The 19,256-nt window shown below is 50.3% G+C and overlaps 1 protein-coding gene across 31 annotated transcripts in view; it reads right to left on the bottom strand.

The window, feature by feature from the left end:
* The window catches only part of PPP6R3 (protein phosphatase 6 regulatory subunit 3), a 136,520-nt gene that overhangs the window by 47,584 nt on the left and 69,680 nt on the right, over positions 1 to 19,256 (bottom strand). For 30 of the 31 annotated variants that reach the window (XM_043581908.1, XM_043581910.1, XM_043581909.1 and 27 more), the window contains 5 exons: positions 16,389 to 16,575; positions 13,150 to 13,287; positions 10,949 to 11,014; positions 8,058 to 8,170; positions 4,432 to 4,545 (listed from right to left, as the gene is read on the bottom strand). In XM_043581908.1, the coding sequence (XP_043437843.1) occupies positions 4,432 to 4,545; positions 8,058 to 8,170; positions 10,949 to 11,014; positions 13,150 to 13,287; positions 16,389 to 16,575 (618 nt within the window). The remainder of the gene's footprint in view (positions 1 to 4,431; positions 4,546 to 8,057; positions 8,171 to 10,948; positions 11,015 to 13,149; positions 13,288 to 16,388; positions 16,576 to 19,256) is intronic. The other variant, XM_043581914.1, reaches the window with a different exon arrangement.

Below are 19,256 nucleotides of genomic sequence, written 5' to 3'. Positions count from 1 at the left end.
TAAACCCATTATGGTTGGAATAAATACTATGTATAATTAGATCATTTTAATTTGTTACGGTTTTGTGCCGAGCATCTGGTCTATCCTGATAAAAGTTCCATGTGCACTTGGAAAGACTGCGCGCCCTGACGTGGCTGGGGGAAGGCTCTGCAAGTGTCACCTGGGTCACGCGGGCTGCTACTGCTGTTCCAGTCTTCCGTGTTGTCACTGGGTTTCTGTCGAAATGCTGTGTCAATTTCTTTTAGAACTGTTTCACATTTACAGAAAAACTGCCAGGGTAACACAGACCGTCCCCACACAACCCAAACCCAGTGTCCCGTTATCAGTATCTTACAACATTATTAACACATTTGTCACAATTAATACGTCAGTGTTGACACACAACATCCATCCTTTATTCAGATTTCCTCGGTTTTACCTAAGGTCCCTCCTTCGTTTAAGAATCCCGTCCAAGACACCACACCTTATTTACTTGTCCTGTCTCCTCAGGCTCCTCTTGGCTGGGACGGTTACTCGGACCTTACTGGGTAGGTATCCTGCAGTCCCTTCACCGGAGTCTGTCTCATGTTCTCCTCGTGACCGCGGGGCCTCTGAGAGGAAGCCCGCACAGGGAAAACGTCACTTCCGTGACGCCACAAGAGCACAGACTGTCAACACAACTTGTCACCGGCTGCCACTTTGATTATCTGGCCCAGGAAGTGTTTGCCAGAGTCGCTGTCAAGGTGCTCTTTTTATTGTCTTTCCACACAGAACTCTCTGGAGTGAAGCCATGGTGCGCGGTCTACGCACGAGAGCGGGCAGTCTTGTTCTTCCTCCTTGAGGGGGGTGTACCCACATGAACTCCGTGCAACTCTTCCGCAGGGGAGACGTGTCTCTTCTCTTCTGTTTATTGGTATCAGTATGAACTATCGGAAACATTCTACTCTGGGTTAGAAGACGACGCCTTGTGCCGTTGTGGGGGGTGTTGACTGGGCCAATCGGCTTTGGCTCTGGGTGTCAGTTGGCCCAGTGCTCTTCTGACCTAACCCCGGCCACTTACACCGTGGGGTTCTGCAGGGTTTTCTGTACTTCCTAATTTTTACCTGACACGATGCTCCAGACTCCTCCTGCCCTACCTGTAGAACCAGCCACTTCTCCCAGGAGCCCCGGTTCCTTTCCCTGGAGACTGGTGTGAGGGACCGAGATCTGGCCACCGGTCCTTGTTCCCAGCGGCGGGTCACTCCTAGGCCCTTGCAGCTCACAAAGCAAGTCTTTTTGGTTCACCTCTTCACGGTCAGTGTGGGTGATTTCTAACGTCCTAGAGATTCCTTCTTTGACTGCGTCCAACTTCACCAGTAAGCCCCGAAGCCTTCTTCATCTCTGCTGCGGGCCTCAGCTCCAGCACTGTCCGTGTGACGTTCTCTCTCCGCTAAAGTCCCCTCACCTGCTTGCGCTTGTCCATTTTCCCCACAGGCCGCTGGCATGCTAATCAGAGTTATTTTAAATTCCCTGGCAGACAGTTCCAGCATTTTTAAATCTCGGTCTGTTGACTACTCCTGCTCTTGAGTTTTCGGGGTTTTTTAATCTTGCTCGTCTAATAATTTTTCGTGGAAAGGTGGGCAAGTCGCGTCGGTCAGTAAGCAAGCACTATTTGTTTCTAGAACACACGCCCCTTTCTCTCCAGGCCCTCAAGGCAGGGTTCACCCCCCCCTCCGGTCAGCGGCTGGCCTAGGTCTCGGTTCTGCTGCTGCCGTGACCTCAGCCCGCTCCAGACTTCAGGTGTGTGTCCCCTTACTCCGTGTTTACAGTTAGGGCTGGTTCGCCAAGGTCTTCCCCCCGTCACTCCTTAGCTCGGTCTTCGGAGGTTCTACCCTTTAAGCCTGCTCCTGTGCCCGCAGGGCGTCCTTCCACACTGGCCTCTCCCGCCCCATCAGCCCAGGGAACCGGGACTGCCGGTGGGGAAAATGTTGTTTTGGTTTGGCCTGTCTCAGGCAGCTGACAGGGCCTTAGGCCTCACTGACCTCGCTTCAGTGCGAGGGCAACTCTAATGGTCGGGGCCCACAATGCGGCCCCCCCGTCTTGTGGGCTAGAGGGTTCCTTGCGCTTCCTTCCGCCTACCAAAATGGTCTCCAGCTGTGTCTTTGGGGCTGGAGCGCGTCCTTAGTAGCCAAAGAGCTTCGCTCAGCGGGAGAGAGGGTAGAGGAGGGTCACGGAGGGGGATCGTGCATTCTGCCCGAAGGCCGCTGCTCTGGTTCCTCGCGCCCGGGGCAAAGCGGAGTGTTCTCTCGTCTGCCCAGCTCTGCCTGCCTCGGCCGCCGCCACCGCCACCGCCACCGCGGCTCCCCGGGGAAGGGCCTGCAGGTGTATGCAAATTACCCCGTGCCTACAGCTCTGAGGTTTCTCGGCCCTGCTTGCCCCCTAGGGAGCTTCGGCAGCGTCACAGCCCACTACTCTACATTTACGGAAAATGTATCTGAACTATAATCTATCACGATGAGAAAAACTGTGAGCGCACCTCAGTTCCTTGGTGTAAGACAAGAACCGACATACATACTAACTTACCCCATCTCGTGTCTTAAGTTTTATTAAAATAATCTAAAGTTCATTGTTTTCCCCAACACGTGACTTATTCAATGATTCTTTCTTAAAAGTTAACCTTCACATTCATGTTAATAATGCTCACCCCGCCCCCCATCCATTTCATTTATCATCAATTTTACCGATATTATCCCTTCGAGTTCTTTATTCTAACTTATTTTCCGTTGGTTTCGGCAAAGTACAATCTTCACAAAATGTACCCCCTGAACAGAAACCAGATGGGCACACTGAGGTCACAGAGGCTTTAAAATGGCTCTCCCGCCCCCACACACCAGCAACGGCGCGTCAGGGTCGCAGTCCTGCCCTGCTTTCCGGTATCCAGTTACAATACCCATGGAAGATCTATTCACATGCACAGAGAACAGGCCTGGCAATCCGATCCGCTTTGTAGTTGACCCACGACTTCTTAGCCAGATACCTTCAGGATTTATCCTTTCTTCCTGGGATTCAGAAAGCTCATCAGGAAAAGGCTAGAATCTGAGCCCTCCCCCCCTAATATTTAATCTTGTTTAGTATTTGATAAACCTTTCTGATTTGAAGACAAGTTCCTTCTGGTCAGAACTTTCCTCCTCTTACTGGGGTATCTCCTCTGTCTGCTTTAGGCTGCACAGCGGTGTGGTTCTTCTCTTCCATACACAAAGATGTATCCTTGTTCTCGGAAGTAGCCTTCTCAAGGCAGGGCAGCTGGTCTAAGCCACCAACACCGCTTCAGGTGCTTCCAGACCATTTTCAGAGATGGTGCCACCACCGTGAGGCAGAACCAGCAGGATGACAGTCCCGCGCCACTTGACTGACACCTGAAAAGTTGCCGGTTACGTGACTTGAAACAGAATTTACAGAAGACACGGTCAAAGCTGCAGACGCAATCTCCAAATTACAAGGCATTTGAAGCAGGGTTGCCAGACTGCCCTTCCCCGACCGCTAACCAAGAACTCAACAGACCAGGACAAGAGATCAGGTATCTGGGAAGCAGAATGGCTGTCCTCACTACTTTGCTAGAAACCAAAATTACATCGTTAGAAACACATCCAGAAACCCTGGACGGCCGAGATTTTCATCTGCTGACGGCAGCCCTTTTCTGTCCTCTTCATGCCCTCTGGTTTACCGGAGAAATCCAACAGCGAGTGAGAAAACACAAACTCTAATCTCTAAACCACATATTCCTGCAATGCTTACGGATACGTACCTCTTCTCACGCTCCAGGGAACCATCAGAAAACGCTGATGATCACCAAGCGAATTAGCCAGCAGTGGACATAAACTGAAGAATGACACGACGAACACAAATGGCTGGCCCGGGACACACACTTGGGGGAAGCACACCACATTTCTGGTTCTCACTTTGCTCAAATTTTGCCATAAAGGCCTCAAGCCACCTGCCCATCCATTTTAAAACAGCCTCACCAGCTGCAGTGGCCTCACATGTGAAACCCCCAAAGGCTCAATGTGAAGCCTCAAGCTAGCACGAGGAGGAAAGAATCACAAGACAGAAAGTCCCTGAACCGCTGCGTGGAGGAGAGAGAGCTGCCCACCGACCAGGAGAACACCTCTTTTCCATTTTCATATTTAGGAAAGAAGCTTCTCCGCTGTGACGCGTTTTATGACAGCACTTACAGCAACGTTTTCATAACTGTTACAAATACCCAGACGCTGCCCATAAACAGCGTCACCAAACCATATCCCTACCTACCACATTCACATAAAACTAACTTACAGTTTATGTGGTGGGAAAAGATTCGGCACCTGCAATTCAAGGGCATGATGTTGCCCTTTATCAACCAACGACTCTGCACTTTTAGGAAATCTAAAAGCACGACAACATGGCTCGTTGCTGTAGGACAAAAGGAAAGCTTACGTTGGTCGCCGTGTCTCAAGTAAAGTCAGCAATATCTGGATTGCACTGACGATGGCCGATTCATTTTTCTCCTTGTGGAAAATATTTGATAGAAGCTGTTCTATAATTTCTTGCCTGGGGAGACAAATCAACAGTCAAGTGCTAACCGTAACATCATTTAACAGTAACGTCAGAGAAAAAAAATCACGCTACCGATAAGGTAAGTATCCGTTTTACTTAATGTTTTATTTTTAATACATTTATTAGAGCACACAAGTGATCCTGCTTATTAGAAATGCAACTCTCCCACATACACTTTCCTACTCGCCCCACCCCGCCGCCTCAGCAGAATTACCTGGGCCCTGCTGGCCTTTGCCAATCTTGCCGAGAGCCAACAAATACTTCAAGATTGGCGGGCACCTCCCACTGAGACCAGGGTGGTGGCGGTGGTAGCTGTGGGTGGTAATAAGATTTGGAACTCTATGCCCCACAAAAGAAGGGTAATTTTTCAAAAAGGTAAATAGAACCCACAAGCGTTTTCCCACAAAGGCACTGATGTATAATTAACTAAGATCTGAAACAGGTAAAAGACAAGATCAATTGTTGCATTTTACCCTCTAATTAAAATCTGGTAAATCAAAGTAACACGGTAGCAATGAAGTGGATCTGACTGAACTACTGCCCAAAAAGTATTCTCTGCGGGCTGGCTCTTCCCATTACATATTCAAGGTCATGATCAATGTAAAACACAAGGGTAACTTGTTAGGTAAACTTACATGGGTGTTCTCAAGGAAAAATCTCAGTTTCTCAGGATCTCAGTATTTCCGAATCCAAGTGAATTAGAACTGGGGTCTCCCGTACAATGGGGCCTACAGCTGGGGAGCCCCCGCTGCACACCCAGCGGAGACGCCAGTCATGTGGAGGACAGCTGGGCCCGCCGCAGCCCAACACCGCCGCCCTCTCCAGGCTAGGGCAGCAAGCAGGAGAATCTCCTTTTATTTGGGGGAAGCAAATACAACTGGTACCTAACTTCAGAGGACCCCCTTGCTGGAAGGAGCTCTCACACACTCCCAGACCAGCACTGAAACCCCTTGTGAGACCTTGGCCCAAAACAGCACCGTAAACACTACTCAACGCATGGCAGTCCAGAGAATAAATACTAGGTTTGGGCTTGAGCTCTGGAAAACAGACAGCTTTTTCACAGTAAATATGTCTATTCTTCAAATAGCAGCCTCACCCCAGGTAGAGGAGTATGGACACGGCGACCAACTATAGACGTCCACCTTCTCGTTCAAGTGATGTTCTTACTTAGCAGCTTGAAACCACAATAGACAGGGGTGCCTGGGGGGGCTCAGTGGGTTAAGCATCCGACTTCGATTCAGGTCACGATCTCACGGTTCGTGGGTTTGAGCCCTGCATCGGGCTCTGTGCTGACGGCTCAGAGTCTGGAGCCTGCTTCAGATGCTGTGTCTCCCTCTCTCTCTAGCCCTCCCCTGCTCGCTCGCTCTCACTCTCTCTCTCAAAAACAAATAAACGTTAAAATCGTAAAAAATATAATATTGCTATATTACGCCATAATTTATCAAACATAAACAGGTATTATACATTACTACCTGACAATATATCAACTATATACAAATGTTATTACGATTAGTAAGTTTACCAAGCCTGTAGAAGCCTTTGGTCACTGTGCATTTTCTTAATCAACAGACACTAAGAAACCACCATAACATGGGAGCATGTGTGATATTAAAAGGGGCTGGTTCTCATCTCAAGAAGAGTGTGGGAGGCGCTGTTATAGAGTAAGTCTCCCCACTGCTAAGTGCAGTGAAGATTTAACTCAGTGATAGCATGGGACTCCTGACTCCTCAAGTCCACGAATTTGAAGAAATTTACTCCAACTAATATTTAATGATGTCAATTCTGAGTATGTACCTGTATAATTCAATTTATAGCTGATCCAGGACTAAAGACACAGCTTGAACTCTAAGAGCTAGTCCATACACAGGCTTCATGGGTCAGATTCCACATTTGAGAGGGCTCTGGTGGCGCTGAAACTCCGTGATTAATGTTGGTCAGTCTGACATTCAAGGCGAACCTGCTATCCCAGGTGGCCAGAGTCAACCACATGAGGCCACTGTACTCAAACTGCAATTAGTCTCAATTGATCTGTCCTAAGTGTAAAATATATGCTGGGTTTCCAAAACTTTGGGCAAAGAATGTAGAATACCTCAATAATTTTTTAAATGAGCAGATGTTCAAATATTTTGTATCAATTAGATTAAATAATTACTACAATTAATTTCACCTTTTACTTGAATGTGGCTACTGGGTAATTTAAAATTACATCTTTTATTTCTGTTGGACAACTGCTGTCATGAACCACAGATTGTTGGTATTCAATATGTTTTTACCCTACTCAAATGGCAATTTGACGTGGTTCAACCTAATACTATGATTACTGGTATTTGAATGTGGAATGTCTTATATTTATAAAAAGAGTACGCATGCCATAAAGCCAAGAATAACGGAAATGGGATGGGTAAAATGACATATCACTCAGGAACCAATAATCTGTTTCGCTCCCTCAGAGAATTAGTCAACTCCTTCCTAGTCAACAACACTCACTGGGAAAACACAACTCTGCTTCTCCGATGACAGACTAAAAAGGTTACGACGTCTCTAATTTGTTCCTTGCTCATCTCACACTTGCCAGGTAAGTAATACACACACATGTTTTATTTGAATAAAAGGACCTTCCAGGTAGCTAAGCCAAAAGAAGCCACATGAACGTCAACGTACAGAAGGATCGCAAGAGGACGGGCGAAGTCATCAGCGAGAACAAGAGCGGCCGTGCACTGAAGCAAGGCCGCCACGCGTCCCTCACAGCTAGCGGTGTGTGCACCCTCTCTACTTACTCATCTGACGGGCGGAAACGCCTGATTCTTCTTTATGCCAACAGCCTGCAGCCGTGTGGATGCAGGTCGAATGTATGCCCAAGCTTGATGGTAAGCATTCTTTCAGAAAATGTGTGAATCTACAGAAACTAATACCTACGGGTTGGCCATTCGCATATTTCGGAACAGCACAGCATCCTCAAGCTATCTTCCACCCAAACAGGAGACGGCTGCTCAAAGGCACGGTCTCAAAGCAAGGGCACGAGCAGTTCAAAGACACAGAACATATAGGGCTTGTGACCCTTCCATCAGGGCTGGTCAGGTTGCCCCTAGTCAGCTGCAAAGATATAGTAAACACTAAGAAGAGCTTCTAGTAAGAACCATGGACTAAAATGGGTCAAATTAGTTTGTGTATTAAGACTCTCCACCAAAGACTTGTGGGGCAGTGACTACAGTTCTACTGCGGCCACCCCCTCTTATGATGGCTTTACAGAATTCTAGTTTACAACTACTTGAAAGTTGAAAGTCCACACACAAATGTCATTTATTCACCTTCTTACCCTGTGGGTCTCCGGCGGGCCCCACAGACAGCTGAGGTCAGATAAGCCGGCTCTCCTACCTTCTCACCCACCCGAGGGGACTTTGCAGGGACACGATTCCCACATAAGGAAGACTTACCGACACTCACAATGGTAACACGTCGAACAGCATCGATAAGAACAAAGAACAAGAACAGACTTTGAAACATACTTTTCTAGAGTGGCAAGCAGGGGATCTGGTTCTGAGCTGTTCTGGATCTGTAACATCTGGTCTCTGCTCAGGCGAACAATTTCACAAAGTGACTGTGAAGCATTTGAATGCCGCTAAAGGGAAAAAGTACAATTTTAACTATCAAACACGTCAAATGTCAAATTTATAATAAAACATTAGAGAAGAAAATGCTTAAGAAATAACACAAATTAACACTGGCCATAATAAGCTGCAGTCAACAGAAAGTCAAGCTCAAAAGAAGTCACATAGGTAAAGACACGAGCAATTTATTCTCCCAGGCTAATGAGCTCCATGTAACAACACTGCACGATACAGATTTCCATGTGTAGGGACATGTGATCAAAGTTCTGGCAAGGAAGAATTTCGACAAGTGAAAACTTGAAAAAAACACGTCCCCAAACACAGCTGACCTTTCAGCAACACGGGTTTGAACTGCACGAGTTCACTCACACGTGGATTTTCTTAATACAGTACCATACTCATGTAAGTATGCATTTTCTCTTCCTTAGGACTATCTTAACAACACTGTCTTTCCTCTAGCTTACTTTATTAGAAGAACGTGCACGGAACACATCCACAATCTATGTGCTAACTGACGGCTGACCGGATCGGCAAGGCTTATGGTCAATCGCAGGCTATCAGCAGTTAAGCGTCCGTGGAGTCCAAACTTTTACGTGGATTTTCGACTTCGTAGGGGGTTGGCATCCCTCGCCCCTGTGTTGTTCAAAGGTCAACCGTATGTACTCTTATTAGCATAGAAGCTCATAAATTAGCTTTTAAATTGGCACTGATTTAAAAAATAAAGACAGGGGTTCCTGGGTGGCTCAGTCGGTTAAGTGTCTGACTTTAGCTCAGGTCATGACCTCACTGGTGAGTCCCAGCCCCGTGTCGGGCCCCGGGCTGACACCGTGGAGCCTGCTTCGGATTCTCTCTCCCTTTCTCCCCGCTCCCCACCGACTCGCGTGCAAGCACTCTCTGCCTCTCTCTCAAAAACACATGGACGTTAACCAAAAAAAAAAAAAAAAAAAAAAAAAAGACAAAGCTTCCTGGAATATGCCAATGGGTAAGAAATACTGCATGTTCTCCTCGTGTGTGGTGTAACAGCCTGCCAGGAAAGGCCCGAAGTCCCAGCACCCGCGCGCATCACGTTCTGTGGCACGCGACACGGGCGCGGTCGACAGCGATCCTCTGGCACAGATGACGACACGCGCCAGGACAGCAAAATCCACCGACCAGAACTAGGAGCCTGACGTTTCCTTCACGAACACAAATGGTCAGTGCCATTTTAGCATATAATGTATCCCACAATACACAACAGAAGTATCAACAGGACTGTCCAGAGGCAAAATTAACTTTCTTGCAAGGCAAGTAAAGAAGGTGTTAATGCCCCAAATGCTTTGTCCTTGAAAAAAGAAAAAAGAAAGCTGCAGAGCTGGGCTTCTCCTTTATCAGTTTCTCCCGAACCTCGCGGGCAGGTATAACTAACTTCCCGTTGAGTAATCAAGCTCTGCCGTTCAGGAACGTGAACCTGGCGAAAGGCAAGCCTCGTCCACGGACACATACTCCCCCCGAGTGGCACGGGCCGCGCTCCCCGTCACCTCTCTCCACGGCCCGCACTGGCCGCACCTGGGTCACACGGGAAGCGTGCTCGGGAAGCGTCCAACCCCCGGCACGGGAGGGGTGACCACCCCAACCAGACGGTGGGTTCCCGCTGGGCAGGGCTCCCGCACTCGAGCACCCGCACGGCACGGGCGTGCGCGGCACTGTGTTCGGAACGTCGGCAGTGACGACACCGAGGGGAGCGCCGGCTGCACGGTCCCGAGGGCAAGACGGGGAACGAATAGCACCTTTAATGATTAACTTTTTTTTTTTTTTTTTTTTTTGGAAAAGCCCGTTTCAGCTGAACTCCAGGTAGCAAAGGTTTTGAGTGCACCAGAGTAGAAGGGGCTAACTCAACCTCGATAGAAAATTCACCTTTGTGAGCCAAATGTCCTCCGGGGACACACGCCTAGCTTTTTGCTACTCCTCCGTGGGGCTCACTCTTCAAACTAAGTGGCCACCTAGAGGCCTAAGAGAGGGTCCCCCGACCTCCCCGCCTCTACTTTAAAGCAGCCCCTTCACAGACAGTAGGCTGAGCCCCACAGAAGTGCCACGTGCGCGGGGAGAAAGGGCTGAACGCCCGCAATCCCATGTGGCCCAGCCCTGCTGAAGGTGGCAGCCAGAGCAGCGGCAGAGGAGCAGAGCAACGGGTCCCTCCACGAGGCGGACGGGCTGGTCCTGGGGACCCCTCCCCGACCCCGCATGGGCATCCCCTGGGCACACAGCTCTGTCTTCATGCTCCAACCCGGCCTCGATCCTATTGCCGAGTCCGTCGTCAGCACCCGGGACAAAGCCAAACCCTCACGTGAGCGCCGTGAGCCAGGCCAGGAAGTGCCACCGCCAGGAGCCCAACGCTCTAGGGGTCCGGTGGTGACGAAGATTCTGAGGTGCCGCCCGGAAAGCTTTAGCCAGAACAGAGACAAACAAGTGCAGATGTGGCCACACCATTTGGGCTCAAGATGTGCACGCAAGAAAAAAGGAGTGTGGACGGAGGTCTGCGGCAAAGGCGAGCAGACGCAGCACAAAATCCCAGCTCCGGGAGACGGTGCTGGAACCGGGGCCTGCTGTCTTCCGCATTTCCGGAAAAGTTCTGGGCAACAGGAAAATGTAGAATTTTTTAAACCCTTCAGTGTTTAGAAAACGGTCAACTTTAACAACACCTGTCCTCTACCTTCACGTCTCGTACAATTATGTTCTGTGCACATAAACACGGTTGCTTTTTAAAAAACAAAACAAGAACATCAAGTTTACAGTCGCACAAGAGAACTTACGTCTTCTTCTTGCGATGGATGAACTATTTCCACAAGCCTCTGGATAATTTGCTCCTCATTTAACCACTGTAAAACACATTGTAGAGGTAATCATAGCAATGCGTGGCTTTTGTTCAAGCCCCAATGAAGATTAACATACTTGGACATATCCATCACATTTTAAGTGGAATGTTACAGGTTTCTCTGGACTTTGAACACTACAGGAAATTAAAAGTCCCCCAAGGAAAATGCCAGTGAATATATTATTTAAACAGCAGCCAACAGTACCAACTATGCCCCAAATTACAGTTCCCACACATAGAAATTCTACCATCAGCTTCTCGGCCACAGAGCAATTCTCAGACACCACCCACTAAAAGGGTCTGTGTTCTGACTGTTGAGGGGAGGTGGAATTTATACATCTTCTATAAGAGTATGTACATCTTCGCTTTCAGACAGCTTCAGAAACACTGACGAAAGCAGTATTTGGTATCAGGCCTCTGGGTTAAAACATATGATGAACCTTCAGACTCAAAACCAAAGCAGCCACAGGAAGCACAGGGGCAGTACCCCACAGCAGGAGAGTTTGTCTGCCCCGTCACGAGTTCGTAAAGAGCTGGTATCCTGACCAGAACAATCTCCCCTCCACACGTGAGGTACTGCTGGGACTGCCAACAGGAAGAGGAAAGGAGTGAGGAAGAATAAATCACAAGTCAGCTAGTGGAGTATTAGTTGCGCACGGACAGGAACACCGTAACAAACAAAGCACTCGCAACCGCGAAAGGACACACAAAAACAAAAACAACCCCAAACGAGCAAAACCCAAAGGTTAAAGGAGACTGGGGACAGGGGGGAGGCGTGGCGCCAGGTGGCAAGAAATCAAACACACTTCGCTGAAGGCCCAGCTGTCTGGTCCTCAAGGAGGCCGGTGCCCAAAGGAAATGCACACGAAGCTACCAGAGGGCACACAGCTAGAGGTCCCACTTCACATTTTAAGACCAGTTTTAAAACGGGGACGTGAATCCCCCTCCTGGGTGTCTTGCTCAAGCGCAGACTTTGATTCAGCAGGGCGGGGGGGGGGGGGGTGCTGAGCTCCCGGGTGATGTCTGAGGGGACGGGGCGGAGGGTCCTGACCACCCAGGGAAAAGGAGGCAAACTGAGGACTCTGAGCTAACCTGCCCCACATCCATTAAGAAGCACTGAATACTCCGGGGCGCCTGGGTGGCTTGGTCAGTTAGGCGTCCGACTTCAGCTCAGGTCATGATCTCACAGTCTGTGAGTTCGAGCCCCGCAAAGGGCTCTGTGCTGTCAGTTCAGGGTCCGAAGCCTGCTTCGGATTTTGTGTCTCCCTCTCCCTCTGCCCTTCCCCCCATTCGCGTGAGCTCTCTCTCAAAATACATACATATGTACATATATATATACATACGTATGTAAAATAAGAAAGGCATTGCCAATAAAACGGACTTCAAGGAAACAAGTAAGTGCTAATAAGGTTCAAAGTGGACTATTAAGGATGGACTGGACTGGGGAAGGTTCCGGAAGAAGGCAGTGAGGAGAATGAGAGAGGAGGAGCCAGAAGACAAGAAGAACAGGCAAAGATAAGAGCCCGTGAGGAACTTCATCTTTAAGTTACTCGGTCCACCCAGACTCCACTTAAGAAAGCTCTTCGAGAGGCACACGGATCCGAGAATCATCACCTACCAGAATTCTAAAATGTGTGCTTTTGAAAATCAATCTCCATTCTCCCTCTTATCCCACGCTCCTAACTACCCACAAGAAGAAAGTTACTTGTGAAGACGGATTTCCTGGAAACAGCCACACGTGTCCTTGCGGCCAGACCCTGCAGGGTGGCCACGGTCTCCAGAGTGACGCCGTGGAGCGGAGCGGATGCAGACAAGATCTCTCACTCCCAATCTTCCGCTCGCACCAGGGCAGCTCTAAGACCCATCCTCGACCCATCCCGCCGAGAAACAAACCGGCAAAGGCTGGAGAGCCCCTCCCAAAGCATCCCAGGCACCTACAGACGTGCACACCTGGAAAACCAATCCCGCAAAACCTGCATCTCTTCCTACGAACGACCTTCCTTCCTCCCCCTGCCCTCTCCCCCCCACCCCTCACCCCTGCCCCGGTTTCCCAGACAACTCTCCTCTCCCAACCTCCTGGAATCCCTCCGGGCTCCCAGCTCCCAGCAGCCCCGGTGTGGGGGTCATGAGTCTACTCACATTCAGAACATCCTGCCTGGGCTGCGGAGGCTCGATGCACGTCAGGAGCCTGAGCAACAAATCCATGATGGCCGAAGTTCCTATGTGCTTTATAATAAGGTCTACAAAATCACGTTTCTTCTTTAAGAAATCCACGATCTAGAGGAGAACAAACCGAAACTGAAAGACATGGAAATGGGCGGAACTGTCAACTTTAGGTCCTACCCCGCCCTGACCCCCGGACCCGCCCCCTCAGAGCCCACCACCACCTTCCGCCGAGGACTGGCAGACACGGAGTCAGTCATCAGACATAAAACCGGAGAGCTGCTGGCTGTTACGGTACGCAAACCCCTTAGGAAAAAAATCTCCCCAAGTATCACGCATTCCTTAATATAAACACATCATAACAGAGTCTTTTTCTGTTCACTGTCATTACTAACTTTCAAAGAATAAGGATAAAGAATTTAATACCCTAATAATGAGCATGAGAATATACCATTTAACAGTTTATGGACATAAATATAAGTCCATTAGACTTTGCACGGAAATGCAGAATATTCAAAATCCTAATTAGACTCCAGCAAGTTAAGAAAAAAAATTCAAAGCAAAAAGCATTTCTACGTCAGTCTAAGTGGCTAAGTGACCTGCTAGAGAAACATCACATCTGGGTTTCATCTGGGTTCACCTGACCGGGTTCCCACAGGGAGGGGGTGAGGGAGGGACGGGCGGCTACACAGAAGGGACGTGGAAACACCCAGAGGCCACCTGGGTCTCTCTTCTGTGCCAGAAGAGGGAGCTGGTTCTGTCCTGCACACCCTGCTGCGCCTTCTGTCCGGAGCCACCCGGGGTCCCTTCGCAAGTCCCAGAAGCAACACGACCAGCGTGGCAGCCGCTAATCTCACCGAAACCTCTCGAGAGCCCTCGAGGTGAGGCTGCCCCACTCGGCGTTACAGATGAGGAAACCGAGGCGCAGACCAGTTCAGTATGTCGCCAGGGCCAAACCGTGGCTGCCCTGAGGTTTAAACTTAGATCTGTATGCCACAAAAGCCACAATCCTGCCATTGTCCCACGTGGAGAAGCCTAAGAGCCAGGGGTGACAGAAACTGCTCCACACCACCGGGCACAAGTGCAGGACTAACCATCATACGTTGCTTCTCTAGACACGTCGTAACAGAAACTTTCAAGAAGTTAATCCACTCACAGCTGAGTCACACGGTTTTTAAAAGCACGAGGAGAGGAGCAAAGAGGAAAAAGTCAGATGTGCCCCAAATACTGCAGGATTCAGTGGCAAGGCGCCGGACGTGGGGCCCCAAGGCACAAACTGCAGCCAGTGCCGTGGCCAGCAGAGCCAGGACGGCAACACGTCCCAGACGGAGGAGGACACTCCTGACGTGCGAGCCCCCAACACGGAAGGCGTCCCACGGCTCGACTTCCTGCCCCGTGAGCGAACGAACGTCCGTGTCGGTTAAGCCAGACGGAGTCGACGTGGTTTTCGTCACCTGCAGCTGCACAGCCCCTTCCTAATGACACATCATGTGATGGGACACCTTCGTTCACACTCTTAGCTCTCAACGGGAGAGAGAGGCGCTAGGTTTGAGCTCTTCCTACAGCGAGAAGAGCAGGGGTGACTCCACTCAGAGTCCTAAGCCAAGAAGCACAACAAACAACAGAGCGGCCAGGCCCGTCTCTCAGCATTTAATCGGCACGTGCCGTCACCTCTGCACAGAGAGGTCTGACCCGGAAGGCCGTGCAAATGCTGAGTCCCAGAAAGCTTCCAGCGCGTTCTGGCTCTACAGTGAAGGTCTGGTGAGAACCGGGACCCGGGGATTCGGACTCCCCCAGCACAGAGGGAAAAGAAAAGGCACGCCGAAGGTGTAAAGACCTGTTTCGATAATGGCTACAACCATCCTAAAGGACCAGGAGTAACTGGGGCTGATGGGATAAGACCCAGCAGCGCTGTCACTTCTCCCCAGCAGGCAGAACAGGGGAAGACAACCTGGGTTACAGTGATCATGACTGGGGATTCACTCTCTAAGAAAAGAGAACTTCAATCCCAACTCATTTAGGAGGGTAATGCTGCTTAATTAAGAACGTGAAAAGAACAACCTCGTCTTTCTAAACTCTGCCTTGGCACAGACAGACGGACTGGGCCTAAAATAGCTTCAACCCTCTGCTGACAGCAAGGACGGGTCACGGAGCCTGTTTTCCATCAGGAAGGAGGCCAGGCCCGGCCGGCTGGACCAACTGCACCCGGTCATCACACCCTTGCTCGCTGCTCTCTGGCAGATCTGTCTGTGCTTGAGCGTCGAGGCCCTCGTGGCTCCTTGGGTGCGTGTTTCCGTAAGCGGATCGTAATCTCCTGGTAAGCACGTCCTTTTTCACACCAATATCCACCACAGCTGTGATTCTCAAATTGTCATCAGAGTCATCCAAGAAGGCTTATTAAAAATCCCAGATCGCTGGGCCCCACCCCCAGAGTGTCTGATCCATTAGGTGTGAGGTGGTTAGAACTTGCATTTCTAACAAATTCTCAGGTGGCACTCATGTCCAGGAACCCTACTTTGAGAACCACTACACACGCCACAGATCCTTAGAATACAAATTTCCCACGCGGATCTGAAATGTTTAGGAACAAAACAGACGTGAGGGTTTGGGGAGGGGGGACGGGAGGGGGAGGCTCCTGCCACAATAGTAACGTAGGAATTTCTGCCCCCAGCGCTACTGGACAGGAACAGCAGTCTGAACAGAGACGTCTCACGCTAAACACTTAAGTTTTTGAGTGGAATCAGACCATTGGCATAAACTAATCATCAATTACATTTCTAGAAAAGCTTTTTGATTTAAAGCCTCATCTGTTGTGTTCATCATTAGGGGAACGCAAAAAGTAAATAAATAATAATGATAATTAAAAATTTACTTTGCCAGAGTCACTACGACCCTTCAACCACTCGGTAGGAGCCACGCCGCTCGCTACCTTCGCAGATGGACACCCCACATTCTCATGCTCCAAATATGTCAAAAGAGGAAACCAAAGTAAAGCAAAAAACGGAGCTGTGGGGCACTGGGAAAAGAACACGTCAAGTGGGAACACGCTCATTAACGTGTGAATCGGTGGTAAGTCAGTATATTTCAAGTACACTCTTCCTCTACAGAACCTGGACTTACGGCACACTCAGAACACTGAAGCAACAAAATGATTGGGGGATCATCTCAGGGGGATGATCAGCCCTAATACTTACCTTTTGGAAAATAATATTTACCTGTTCTGGTTTTCTGCTGATAAGAATACTTAGCACCTTGCTGAAGAAACTGGCAAGTAGTGGGTTCAAGGGGGAATCGTTTAGGAGGAAGCTATATAATTTCATTAGCAAGGACTCATCTTCTCCCAGTCTATCATTCATCTGGGAGACATCAGAAGTGAGCAACTCACAAGATATATTTGGGTACCTAGAAGAACAGGACACTTGTATCATCATCTGTATTAACAGTTTCATCACATAAAGTAAAAACACAAATCAGAAAGGCTTCCTAAAATTTTGTGAAAACAAAATCACCTTTGGGAATTAGAAAAGCATGTCAATCCATTCTGTCCAACCTGTAGCTGAAAGTGAATTTTCTACCGTGTCTCAAAAATTACTTCTAAAGCAAGCTGTAACAGGATACGTTTTCCCCAACAAAACTAGAGCACAGCCAGGGCTCGGGAGCCTGGGGAGGCCACGCCGCAGGGCGTGGGCCTTCTCCCACAGGACAGGCCTGGCGAGATGCGGCAGCTAAGAGCCTCGGGCTGCAGCCCTGAGCAGCCTGCTCTGACGTGGGAAGTGGCCCGGCTCGTAGGACGACCACGGGGGACGCTGGTGTCCAGGAAACCGCCCTGCACACAGCACCTCGTAAGTACTCGCTCAAGACACATGCAGGTTCCGAGACCGGCCACGCCTATTTTCACATGGGTTGCAAATGGCACCAGAAAGCTGTTTTGGGGGCGCTTACCAAGCGTCCAGTCCAGGTCACATCTTGAGAGAACAAATCTTCTAACATAGGGAAGCGGAGAGGTGGATGTCAGCCTGAGCTAGCTACCCAAGTGGAAAAACGGCATACGGGAAAAGAGCTCTCCAAGCCAGCCTTGCAAGGTGGTCCAGGATCAGCCCCCGTCAGACCTCGCTGCTGTGGGACGCAGACCTCTCCGCAGACCCTACGGCCCTGGACACACCTGCGCCCCGAAAGCATGCTTGCCTCTGCCCACCAGAGCACTCTCTCTCTCTGAAAACCAGGCAGCCCATCCGTCTTCTCCACTCGCTCCTTCTACCACAGTTTCCCGTCTGTTTTCAATGGCAACAAATGGAGACGCCACGGCTGTTCTAGCCACAAGCTCACTTCGCTGCTCTTACTTCCGCCCCGTCAAGCAGCCAGGATCCAGAACCAACTAGTCCTCTGGAGTGGCCAGTCAAAGGCTGACCAGGATAGGGAGGTGACAGAACAGCCACAAGTGGCTGTAGGACAAGAAAGAGGGAGGACTGCAGTCTAGAACACACGCCACACCCCCCGAGGCGCCCCAGGGCTGCCTGCTGCGAGGCCCCTGGCAGACCAGAAAGCCGCAGCCTCTGCGAGGGTCTGGGGTGAGGTCGGAAGACGGAACAGAGCAAGAAGAGCGTCCCCAGAAGAACCTTTGTAGGGAAAAGACAGACAACAGAACTGGAAGGCGTGTGGGCGTCAAGATCATATTATCAAACAGCTCTCTTCTGTGGCTCAAATTAAAGTCTCTCTCTCCTACTCTGTGGAACATACGGGCTCAAAGACGCCACAACATAAAGTCACCGTTGTGCCAGGGGCAGGATCGTGCAGGGGTGCAGGTGCAGCTTCTGGAGTCGCACCGCCTAGGTTCAGACTCCACCTCTACCACTTACAAGCTGCATGACCTTGGGCAAGTTCCTTAGCCTCCCTGGGCCTCAGTTTCCAAGTCTGCAAAATTAAGATAACAGCATTTACCTCACGTGGAAGGCTATGACATATGAAATACTGGGAAGGAGGCCTGGAATAAACAAAAGCTAACTTTTTATTCCTCTGTATTTTCCACTTTACAAAACTTCCGAAATGCTACTACGGGGAACACTGGGGGACGATGTTGGGGGAACATTGTCTCAATTACCCCAATTTGAAATTGCTGGCAAATAAAGGACCGGTAAAAGGTAGTGGCCTCAACCGTGGCCGCAAACCAAACGTGTAGCGTGTATTCTCCAAATTCTGACACACGAGGTCCAGAAGAGGCCACAGGCATTTAAAAACTTTTTTCAATGAATTTTTCACCTGTTTTTGCACAGTGACTGAGACACACGACCTAGATAAACAGGCACACGTATGGGCCTGGGCACTATACGAAAGGCTCAAGGTCCTGGTTCTGGACAGGCTGGGGTCCTCTCTCTCTCCCCTTCCCTACCTCTCAAACATTAAACGAGCTTCTAAAACACCCCAAGACCCCCGCCATCCCACCCTGCGGCAAGCGCCACCCTCCCCCCCCCCCCACCGGCCCCAGCACAGGCTCTGACCCCCCGATTCCTCTGTAGCTACACCCCCACCTGCATCTGGGCTCCTTCCTCCTCCCCATCCCCGGGGCCGACTCTGCTCCTAAAGCCTCCCTCCCCTTGTCCTTCTGACCACACGGCCTCCCGCCTGCTTAGGCACAGCACGTCCCTGGATGGCTCCCCCCCTCTGCCCCGTCATTTCCCACTGCACTGCACACGGCCTCACCGGCACAGAAACCCCCCACTACTTCTCCCACCGGGGAGGACACCACCAGCACACCCCTCCTGACTCCTAGCTGCCCGCAGCGCCCACTTGCTCTCTCTGCTCCTTTCCAGGGAAACTAGCCAGAAGAGCTGTCTCTGCTTTGCCACCAGTTCCTCCTCAGAGAGCTCCCGGCCGGGCTCTCCCCTCCGCCCCTCCAGAGAACGCACGCTGCCGGGGCCCACGTGCTCTGTGCCGCGGACACCAACGGTCACGGGGCCTGTGCGCAGCGGCCCCGACCCACTTGTCCCATCTCTCCTTCCCGAAGCCTGGCTTCCCTTGGCCTTCAGGGCGGCAGCCCCTCCTGCTCTCCTCTTGCCCCCAGCCCCCCTGCGGGAACCTTGACCCAA

This window comes from Prionailurus bengalensis, chromosome D1, assembly GCF_016509475.1.
Source record: "Prionailurus bengalensis isolate Pbe53 chromosome D1, Fcat_Pben_1.1_paternal_pri, whole genome shotgun sequence".
NCBI classification, from domain to species: Eukaryota; Metazoa; Chordata; class Mammalia; order Carnivora; family Felidae; genus Prionailurus; species Prionailurus bengalensis.
Note: the sequence above shows the minus strand (reverse complement) of the source record. Positions and strands in the feature narration are given on the sequence as shown.